Source organism: Callorhinus ursinus, unplaced genomic scaffold (assembly GCF_003265705.2).
Source record: "Callorhinus ursinus isolate GAN/ISIS: 27379988/994484 unplaced genomic scaffold, GSC_fseal_2.0 scaffold5, whole genome shotgun sequence".
Classification (NCBI taxonomy): domain Eukaryota; kingdom Metazoa; phylum Chordata; class Mammalia; order Carnivora; family Otariidae; genus Callorhinus; species Callorhinus ursinus.
The window spans coordinates 81653851-81664875 of record NW_027397067.1 but is presented as its reverse complement, the minus strand read 5'-3'; the positions used below and the strand labels follow the sequence as shown (position 1 = coordinate 81664875).

Sequence of the window (11025 nt, the reverse complement as noted above, 5' to 3'; positions counted from 1 at the left end):
TCAGGGCTCAGCAGGTGGCCAGGTCAGGGCTCAGTAACAGGGGTCAGGGCTCAGCAGGTGGCCAGGTCAGGGCTCAGCAACAGTGGTCAGGGCTCAGCAGGTGGCCAGGTCAGGGCTTAGTGTGAGGCTGGAGTCAGGGACTCCCTATTCACTTTCCCAGGTGCCCTCCCTAGGGCTGCCCTCTGGGAGTCCACCTGCGCATCCCCAGGGGTGGGGCTGTAGTACGCCCTCCGGAAGATCTCCGTCATATTCCTCAGGACATCAATGGTGGAAAGAAGGTCCCCACTGTAGCTGGTCCCGTCCTGGGAGATCTCCACCAGCGTCTGAATCACCTCGGAGACTCCCTCCCCAGGCAGCCCACGCTGAGCCTTCGCCAGGTGCTCCCGGGTCTGGGATGATGGAGGGGGTTGGATGCCATGATTCTGCAGGACTTGGCAAGGCAGGGCCTTGGGCTTCCTGCCGCCCCCAGCCAGTGGCCATAGCTGACTTGTGTCCGCAGGCCATGTCATGGGGCCGGCCGTAGGGCTGGGTCTGAAGTTAAAGGGCAGAGGAGTGCCGGGCAGGGCGGGACACCCCAGAGCCCCATCTCACCATCATCTGGATGTTCCGGTAGTCGATGGAGACACAACGGATGTAGGTGGGGGGCTCCCAGTAGGCGATGCCCTCCTCGTCCAGCTCACAGCGTCGCAGGATGAGGCCTGGGGAGACAGCGGGTCACCTCTGCCTCCGGCGCAGAAATCCCACCCCCTGCTCCTAGGCACAAGCCCCTCCGGCCCTCAGAAGCAGGGACTGGCCGGGGGGGCTCCCAGCACGGGGCCTGGCCTTCCCTGTTTCTTTCCTTCAGCACATTTAGTGGCAGCTCCTGCAAGGCAGCTGCTGGGCCAGGGACCCAGGACCCCACCTGCGTGGCGGTGGAGGCCTCGGCTGAGTGGGGGGCCTCTCCCGCAGCCCCTCTCAACCCAGAGCCCCCGGGAGAGCCAACGGCCGGGGCCCTGCCCAGCTCCACCCACAGCACGGCAGGGGCCTCTGCTGGCCTGGGCGTGATATGGACACCAAGGGGGCATTTGGCAGCAGTGGCCACGCAGCCGTGGCACACCACAGGGCTGACCCCAGAGAACTGCCACCCGACACCAACCCCTGGGCGGGAAGGGACACCTGTTCCACAGCAGGGCGCAGGATCACAATAAGGCGGGAAGTCATACTCGCAGACCAAAGGCCAGCGATCACGCCATCGTGGGACCTACGTTTTCTTAACTTTGCTTCTCTGCATTTGCAATATGCTCCCAGGAACACGTAAACAAGACGGGGTGGGGCTCAGGAGTACACAGCCCCACCGTGGGCCCCGTCGCTGTCCCCAACCTCTGTGTCCCACCCCACCCTTCCTAGCGACAGCCCTGGTGGGACAGCCCCAAACACCCTCCTTTTACAGATATAAAATGGAGGCTCAGAGAGATCAAGTCAATTCCTGTACATCACACAGCAATAAGGGTCCACAAACTGACGGCATTCCTTCAAATAAGAGGAACAAAGAAGACCAAGCCCTCAGGGCAGCTAAGCCCCTCCTCTTAGGAGCACATCCCGCTTTTCCACACACCCCCAAACCCTCCACAGGGCTGCCCGGGGATTAAGGCTGCTTGCATTCAGAGTCAGCTTCTTACAGGCCCCGCAAGCCCAGGGCAGGTGTTTTAATCTCTTTGTGCCTCAGTTTCCCACCTATAACTGGACATCCGTTGCAATGGGCTCTGTGCAGATGCTGGCTCTTGGGGGGCATTCAGGACACGGGGGCAGGCCGCGAGGGGCCCAGCCGTGCTGCCCTGGCTTCAGTGGGCATGAGCTGACAGTTCTTTGGGGCAGGCCCGGAGGGCGTGTTAGTGCCTCTCTGCGAGGTGGGACTCGGCCCCCCCCAGCCCTCACCTGTGGCATTGCGGGGACACCGGACGGCAGCCACCTCTCCTGCCGGAGTCTCTTTCCAGACCACCGTGCCAAAGTTGTCCTCGTCACAGATCTCATGGGGCTCTGCCGAGGGGCCAGGAGCAGTGGGTGGGGCAGGGTATGGGAAGGGGGACCATGAGCTGGCAGAGGCTCTGGGAGGCCAAGACCCTTCCAGAACATCTACTGTCCCAAGGCAGAGCCATTCCCAGCAAAGCTAAGCCCCAAGCCCACCCAGTTGCTCCGGGTGGCCCTGCCCAGAGCCCAGCCAGGGAGACGGGAACGAGGACACTCACCAGGACACCGCTGGGCGCCACACTGCCGAAACTCATCCTGCGGGCCCCGGCAGGCTGCCCCCCCGAAGAATGGGCCGGAGCAGGCGCGCGCCCGTCGCTGTGTGCCGCCCCCACACGTGACACTGCAGCCGCCCCACGATGCCCAGGCCTGCCACTTGCCATCCACTGCAGGGCACAGCCCGGCACGGGGCACACCCCGATGGGGACAAGGAAGGTGCAGGTCCAGGAGCCGTGGGGACGCAGAGACATGGGGACCCAGGGATGTAGCAGCAGGAAGCCATGAGGAGAAAAGAAATTGAGACCCGGGAGCAGAACCAGAGCCCCCCACCCCGCCCCGTGCAGGGGTCCCGTGACCTCCCCCCCCCACAGGCCCCAGGCGTGGTCCTGACCTGGGCACTGCTGGAGGAAGCAGTCTCGAGTCTCCACCCAGTGGCCCTGGCATTCGGCGCCCCCATAGGAAGGCCCGTTGCACTCCCGTGTGCGCTGCTGCCGGCCCTGGGAGCAGCTGGTGGAGCACGCGCTCCAGCTTGACCACTCGTTCCAGTTTCCATCCACTGCCCGGCCCGGGGGAGAAAGGGAACAGGAAGCCAGCGTGAGTACCCAGCCTAGGTCACGGGTGTGAATGCCTCCAGGGGCCTCCCACCCCACCATCCGGCCTGGACCACAGGGGAGAAATCAACACCCCCAGGGGCTCACCACCCAACCCTGTGTCACAAGTGTGAACACCTCTAGGGGCCTGCCACTCCACCATGCACCCTGGGTCATAGGTGTGAACGCCTCTGGGGTCCACCCCACCACCACGAAGCCTGGGACATAGGTGTGAGCACCTGGGGGGGGTGCCATCCCAACACCCATGACACATGAGTGAGAATGCCCTAGGCTCTCCAACCTCTAAGCGCCCTGGCAGGCTGGCCCTGGGCTCCTGCGGCTGGCCAGTGACCCACTGGCCCTCCCCCCTTTCCTTTTTTCGCCTGCCCATCCCCCAGCCCAGCTCCCTCCCTCTCACCTACCAGGACACAGGGCAATGTTGCAAAACTTAGTTTGCTTCTCAGGGCCCTCACAGGGGTTGCCTCCAAACTGGGGGGGCCTGCAGGTGCGCGTGCGGTCTCGGAAGCCACGGCCACAGGTGCTGGAGCAGAGGCTCCAAGGCGACCACTCGTCCCAGGCGCCATGCACTGCGGGAGGGGACGGGAGGGCGTGGCTGGGCTCAGCAACCCGGCTGGTCCGCCGCTGCCCCGCCCAGTCCCCGGCCCGCCCCCTCCCGGACCCACCTGGACACACCGCCGAGTTGTTGCACAGCCGTTGCTCGCGCAGGGGCCCGCTGCACTGCGTGCTGTAGGAAGAGGACACGCAGAAGCGCGTGCGGGTCTGCCAGCCCTCGCCGCAGGTGCTGGAGCACACGCTCCACGGGGACCACTCCTCGGCTGCGGGGTCACCTGCGGGCCCAGACCAACAGCATCGCAGGCCTGCCGCTGCCTCGGTGCTGAGGCTGCGGTCGGACTCCGAGGAGCAGGGCCACCGAGCGGGGCAGCAGGCCGTTGGCTAGGCTCTTAAGCCCGGGAGGTTCCCACCTGGGCTGGTCTTCAGGACTTGCCATTTCCCCTACAAGGCTGAGAATCTCTGTGGGTGTCCTTGTGCCACCTCTGGGTCCCCGGGTCTAGCCCCAAACAGGCCCCCCTCGCCTCGCACCAATCCCCTAAATCCAGTCTGCTTGGCACCTAAGAGGTGAGTCTAAAGGTAAGTTATTAAGGTTATTACCTAGAATTAGCAGCAATTAATAACATAGAATATTTGCCCAAAGACCCTGTTCCCTGAAACCAACCTTCCCCACTTTGTAGTGTTTTAGTCTAACTGCGGGCACACCAGGCCCGCTCACCCCGTGGCTCACCTGTCTGTGGGGACGGGAACCCGAACTGCTGCAGCTCCTCCCCCGGCTCCTCGCGCCGCCGAGCGTCTGTGGATCGCAAGGACTGGCTTCGGGAGCTGGTGCGGCTGGCCGCTGCAGGACGGGCTCAGGTCAGTGTCCAGGCCACCGCCTGCAGCACCACCCCCGGAATTCGGGAGGGGCGCTCTGGGCCCTGTGTCCCTCCGACCCCGGCCAGAGTGGGGGCAGGCTTGCCACACCCGGGTTATGTGGCCCCACTGCAGTTAGGAAACCTGAAACCAGGACACCCTGGCCTGACACCAGCCCCTGAGGGGTCACCATGAGACCCCTCCCTGTGGGTCCCCTCTCCCCTGCCCTGCGCCCCTTCCTTCTCTTCCTCCAGGGTCCGCAGGCATCGCCGGCAGGACCGGATCTGAGTGGCTGTTGCTCTTTCCTGCTCAGCGTCCCACCAGCGCTCCTGTCTCCCATGGCCTCCTGACACCCCAGAGCCCTCCCCAGGTTCTTGAGATGAGCTCCTCTCCCCAGGAAAGTTCTTCAGGGAATAAACCACCCGAAGAATGACAGTCTCATTATAACTTGATTTAACATTATGGAAGCGGCTAAAATATGCATAAGGACATTAAAGGCTTATTAGAGAAATACATTCTGGAGTCAGAATCAGGCTGGGGCCAGCAGATCTGGCCCGGGCTCCCCGGGTCCTCCGCGAGCAGTCGGCCCTCCGCGAGCACCCCCAAATTCCTACTCCCCCAGGGGAGAAGAAAGCTCCTCCACCCAGTTCCGCCTAACTTCGGGCGGGGCGGGGGTCCCACCCCCTCCTCCCGGGTCCTCACCTCTACGGGTCCTTGCCCGACCTGGACCAGGCCTCGGCCCCGCCCCGCACCGGCCCCCCCCCCCCAAGCCCCGGGGCCCCCCCTGCCCCTTTCGGCCCAGGCCCCCCCCCCCCCTCACCTGGCCCCTCCCCGGGCTCCTCCCTCTCCTCACTTGGCCCCGCCCCGGGCGCCCTTCCTCCCCTGCCCGACCTTGCCCTCGAGGTCTCCTTCCCTCCACCCTGTCCCACCCCGCCCTGGGTCCCTCCCTACCCTCTCCTCCCCTGGGCCCGCCCCTCCTCCCCTGGCCCCGCCCTGGACCCCCTCCCTCCTCTGGCCCCGCCCCGGGCCTCTTCCCTCCCTTGGCCCCGCCCTGGGCCCCCTCCCTCCCTCCCTCCCTCCTCTGGCCTCGTGGACCCCTGCCCTCCACCCGGCCCCCCAGGCCCAACCCGCCCGCGCGTCGTCAGCGCACTCACGGCCGCAGGCCTTGCGGTTGCACAGGCGGCCCTCCTCCAGCACCCCCTCGCAGCCGTGGCCCTCGGTGCCGGGAGCCGGCAGGCAGGTGCGCGTCCGCGTCTGTAGGCCTCCCCCGCAGTCCCGAGTGCACTCGCCCCACAGGGACCACAGCTTCCAGCCACCTGGGAGGAATCAGAGGGTGGGGGTCAGGGACAGGGGCGGGGCAAAGGGCTGGGGTGTCTTTCAGGGAGTGACCTCTGGAAGTCTCCTGGGCAGGGTCGTGGAGCACCCGCGGGTCGGAAGCCTGTGAGTGCCGGGCCGGTGAGGCAGCACAGCCCTGTGGGGGGTGGGCAGGGAGACAAGTGCGGGCCTGGACAGCCGGTCCTGGGCCTGTGAAGCAGAGGCCAGGCAGGGGCAGGGAGGGGCAGAGGTGCTGGGGAAAGGGTCTGCCTTGGGGGATGGCCCTGGGGGCCTGGTGCCTACCCCACTGCTCGGGTGTCCCTCTCCAGCTCTCTGTCCCTCTCACAGCTCTCTGTGCCAAGGTCTCTACTGGCTGTGAACCCAGGCCCCCAGTGTAGGGGCTGGACACAGAGCTGGAGCCCCAGGGGTGTCTGAAGAGTGAATGAAAGAAAGAAAGAAAGAAAGACAGCCCTGCCTCCCCGCCCCCCCCATGGCTGCCTCTTGTAAGGTTCTGGTGATAGGTGCCAGGGCCAAGGGGGCCCTCATTCCCCGACACAGATCCTCAAGCCCTGCTGGACCCCTCCCCATGGTCCTCAGTCCAGTGTCCTCTGAGCCCTCACCTCCTGGCCATGACCTGGGTGCTCTCTCCGTCACTCCCCCAGACCTAGGAGGGCTGGTGCCTGGCTGCCGAGGGAGCTTGGGGACGAAGGCCTCCAGCCACCCCCTTTCAGCGCCTGTCACGAGTCTCCTCCATCCTGGCGCTGTCGCCCTAAAATCCAGACCTAACATCCCTGAGGGTCTGAGCCCCTGGGTGGCCCACGTCTACTAAGCACGCTGAGCAGGCTAAGTACTGGGGGGCTGCTGATGGCCGAGTCGCAGGGAGGCTGCTCATCTTGGGCCAGAGTGTGGAGGCCGCACTGATGGGCCGAGGGAGGCTGTTTCTGTCCGAAGGCCATGGACGGGGACCACAGGGTCCAGGCCCGGACCACGGTGCTGCGCTGGACTCTAGCCACCGCCATCCCGTGTGTCCTTGGGGACACCAGGACCCCTACGCTCCCAGCGAAGCAGGATCAGAGCACACTGGGTCAGGGTAAGCAGCTTCACCAACACCTACTCTGGGCGGGGCGCCCTGCCATGGCACTGGCTTCCGAGGTGGCCAGGAAACTGGCTGGCATTGGCCGGGCCCAACAGGGAACCTGCACTCAAGCTGGGCCACTGCCCCACGGGGCCTGCTCACCTGAGGGTGGACACACGTGGCCTGTGAGAAGGGCCCCGGGTGCCTCTTGGAGTTTGGTTTTTATCTGTGGCTTGGGGAAGTAGACCCCACCCCAAGGGAGAGAATGAAGGCTGCTGGAGCCCCCGAGGGTGGGCCCTAGGACAGGGGCAGAGGGCGGGGCTGGAGCTGAAAGACCAGGTTTCCATGCTGGCCGCCCCCCCCCCCACCGCCCACTGGCGTGGGATGGTCAAGTCCATCCTGCCCTGGCCTCATGCCTCTTATCTGAGGGTGATGGGGAGCTACTTCCCAGAACTGATGGCATGGAGATAAATGGCAAGAAAGGGCTGGGGGGGGGGGGGATGGGTGTGGACAGTCACTGGGGGCAGAGTTGACCCCGGAGAACCCACTTGGTGTCCAGGGGACTCAGGGCGGGAGCTGATCTGTTCTGTGGGTGGCCACCTGGGAAGGTGCCAGAGACCCTCCTCATTGCCTGTGGGCCTGTGCTGGGAAGCGCCCAGCAGGGGGAGCCGGGGCAGACGCACGGGAGGCACAGGCCCGCGGGAGCCCCTTCCCCCTGGGCCCAGAAGGGCAGAGCACCTCTGCCAAGGGCCCACAGCCGTCAAGCCTCTCGTCCTGCACGTCGGCTGGTGCTGGTGGATGGGGAAGGCAGGCCAGCTAAGGCATCCAGACCACAGGGAACGTGCGGGAGGGGCTGGCTCAGACGGCAGTCACTGCCCCTCAGTGGCCGGGCGTGGACGCTGCTCTCTGGGGCTCACACACAGGAGCACGGGGCTTGGAGATGTGCTGTCGGGCCTGGGAAGGGCCTGCCAGGGCCACACAGTGGGAGCAGGGCTGCATTTTGCCTGGTTCCTCGCTCTTGGTGGGGGGTGGGGTGGGGGGGCCTGGTTTGAGCCCCTTACGGGGTCTGGGTCAGATGCTCTCACTGGTCACTGAGTTCCCACGAGGGACACCTTGTGGCTCCCACTGCTCATATGAGAAGACCAAGGCCCGCTGAAGTGGAGGGGTGCCTGTGCCCCCCAGCTAGGGAGCGGCCAAAGGGCAATCGAGCCAGGCTGTCGGACCCTCCAAGAAAGGATGCTCCCTCCCCAGCCACTGTGGCCAGCCCCCCCGGGGGACCTCCTGTGCAGGGGACCCTGCCCCTGTCCCTGCCCCTATCCCTGCCCTGGTGGGCCCTAATCTGTGACAGCCGCCTCGGCACAGGAGCCTTGAACCCCGGCCTGCCCAGGAGGCCACTTTCACCCCATTTACAGCAGAGGAAATGGAGGCTCACAGAGTGGCGGTCAGGACAGCCAGGGGCTAGGGCCAGACTGTCTGCCCGGGGAGGGGGTGCTGGCGCTGAGGAAGCCCGAGCCTCCAAGGTGCACGGAGCCAGGGTCTCAAGAGCTGAGTAGGAACTGTACACGTGGAGGGTCCTACGTAAATGCCGTTTCATCTTAAACCACCCATATCCTGTACGGACTCCAGAGAGGTGGGCTGGGTGCGTGAGGAGGTGCGCAGACTGGGGGCCTGGGGAGAGGGCTGGGGAGCCCCCAGTGGCCACGGGCCAGGACAGGGGGGCAGTTCGGGCAGGGTGGGCAGCAGCCTCGTGCCCACACCGCCAGGCAGGTGCAGAAGGGAGGCCCAGTTACCTCCCGCTGACGAGGAGAGGAGCCAGCACCGAGCCCAGAATCAGCTTCCAAAAGCCCCCCTGTGCCTCCCGACTAAGGCCACCTGCCAGGACCGCCCACAAGCCCCAACCCCTCGCTCCAGGCCTCAGTGGTGTCGCCTGCTAAAGCCGTGCCGTCCTGTCATGCAGACCCAAAGGAACGGAGGAGGCTGGAGTCCAGGGAGATATAGCCAGGTGACAGGGTCAGGGGGCACGTCCTGCCCTTCCTTCCTGGCTGCTCCAGCCCAGCCCCCACAAGGAAGCCTGAGTGACGTGGAAACTGGCAGTGGGTGGGAGAGAGAGGGTGTCCAAGCCAGGCTAATTGGAGGATGCCACTTGGTTCCCATGGCAACTGCTGCAGAGCTCAGAGTTTCAGGATAGACTCAGGTTAGGCCTCAGCTGCCAAAACACCCACTATTTCAGGGCTGGTTACCTTGGTGACCCAGGTGGGGGGGAGGGGTAAGGAGGAGGGGGCGCATCAGGGGGGGCTGGGGAGGGGGCCCACAAGCCTGGAGGACAGGCTGGCCCCTGGGTCTAGCTCTGAGCCTGGTCACACTCGGAGCCTTGATCCTCGTGACAGACTAACTTGGGATCCTGGGTGCATGATCCCTGCTCCCCATTCACATACTGAGGCCTGATCCCCGTCACATACTGATCCCCAACCTTGGCCATGCTCTGGCCGCTGATGATCACTCAGGAGATGGACGCTGCTATTTTTGTTATCGTTTTTATTTCTAACGTGTGTTCCCACACATGGCTGCCACTGGATCAGTGTTTGTTGAGCGAATGCGTCCATGACCGGAGGGGTCCCCCTGCAAACTCTCCTCGGCCCGCAGAGCCCCGCGGGCTTCCCGGGGCTGCTGAGCAGTGGGCCAGGCTGGGGGGCGGGCTGCCCCTCCAGGCGCGGAAAGAAGCTGCATTCTTCCCCGGCTCAATGCCCCTCTGTCTCGGCGCCTCATTTCCATCTCATTAATGGATGAATAGAGCCGATTAATGGCCGCCCAGGAGAGAGAGCCTGCGAGGGGGCTCCGCGGCCGCCTTCCCACCCCAGCGCCCCAGCCTGGAGGCTGTGCTGCTGCAGTCTGCGCCGGCCGGGGGCGCGCCGAGCCCCCCACTCGCCGGGGCCTTGGTCCCTTCAGAGGAGGGCCGCGCACTTCCTGTCTCCTCCAGCAGAGGTCTCCCCAGCCCCGCGAGTGGGGGCGGCTCCACGGGTCCTTGTCACGGCTGCAGGCCGGGCTCCCCAGGGACCCGCTGCACGGTCCAGCCCCCCGGGAAGACCCCTGCCCCCTACCAAGCTAGGGCCTATCCAGGGGGCACCCAGGCTCCTCCTCTCCCACGCTCACATGAATGTGCAAACGGGGACCATTGGGGACAAGACACCTCCCTGATGCCCCTCCCCAACCCAACCCCTGTCCGCTGGTGCTGCCCCCACTTAGCTGATCCTGCACCGGGGCCCACAGCTCCCACTGTTAGGACCCACGTGGCCAGCAGCCCACCCAGCCGCAGCAGCTGCCGTCCGATCTCAGGACGGGGCTGAGAGCCGTGCCCACTGGCCATGGGCCTCGGCTCAGGTAGGACTAGAACTGCAAGCACCTGCGCTAGAGGCTGCGTCTCCTTTAGCCTCAGGCAGACCCTGGGGCCAGGTCTGTCCCATCCCCATTTCACAGAAGGGAAACTGAGGCTTGCCTACCTGGCTGGCTTGGCCTCATCTGTAGGATTATATGCTTGCTTGCTGCCTCTCTTCCTCGGTCAGGCAGGGGTCTATCCCCTGTCCTGGGAAGGGTGTCCTGTTAAAAGCCTGATGGCCGGGTCCCACCCCGGCTCTGCCCTGTGGCGTTTTGACCTGGACACGTTGCTTGGCCTTGGCCTTGGCTGTTCAGCTGACACCCCTTCTCACCATCGTCCTGGGACGTGGAAGGCAAACAGGGCCATAATGCTCTGCATCCCTGGCAGCCTGGGTTGGGGGTGCGTGGGGTGAGCTCTGACCTCGGGTGGGAATTCCCCATCGCTTCCGTGAGCTTGTCATTTTCATGGGGTCACATCCCATTTCATCTGAAACAGGCACTGTCTACAATGAGCCTGGACCTTGTTTTCTGGATTTTTATAAATGGGTCCTGGTGCAAAAAGAGCAGTATCCGTGGCCGAGATGATAAGCCTCAGTCCCTGGCAGGAAGGCCCTAACACCTTCCTATGCCCCATCCCACTCCCCCTGTCACCCCCAAACTTCAGAGATGTGGCTTTTCCACCTGGATCCCCATCATTCCTCCACAGCCCAAGCCCAGCCTCTTTCTGTACCCCGTTGACCCTGGAGAGGGGCTCCAGACCCTTCTTTCTAAAGGTAGTGGGGGGCACTTAGGGTTGGGACACCCCCAAAGCCCTGCAGGGGCCTGTGTCATGGCTGAGTGGTGACGGGCCTGGAACCAGGGCTGTGTGTGTGGCCTTGGGCAGGTCTGGCTCCTCTGCCCCGCATCACAGCCTTGTCTCACACCCACAGCCCCTGGGACCCACACACCTGTATGTCCCACACTACAGCCCAGCACCCCTACCCTGTGCAGGCACGTGATGGAGTGCATGTGCACACACAGGGACAC

General features: G+C 64.7%; 1 protein-coding gene across 1 annotated transcript in view; it reads right to left on the bottom strand.

Annotated features, from left to right (window-relative positions):
* Positions 1-11025, bottom strand: part of ADGRB1 (adhesion G protein-coupled receptor B1) — a 79996-nt gene that overhangs the window by 49302 nt on the left and 19669 nt on the right. The window contains exons 3-11 of the mRNA XM_073892677.1: positions 5393-5554; positions 4114-4224; positions 3497-3661; positions 3236-3400; positions 2615-2779; positions 2226-2390; positions 1915-2016; positions 592-698; positions 195-389 (exon numbers count right to left, since the gene is read on the bottom strand). Coding sequence (XP_073748778.1) covers positions 195-389; positions 592-698; positions 1915-2016; positions 2226-2390; positions 2615-2779; positions 3236-3400; positions 3497-3661; positions 4114-4224; positions 5393-5554 — 1337 coding nt within the window. The remainder of the gene's footprint in view (positions 1-194; positions 390-591; positions 699-1914; positions 2017-2225; positions 2391-2614; positions 2780-3235; positions 3401-3496; positions 3662-4113; positions 4225-5392; positions 5555-11025) is intronic.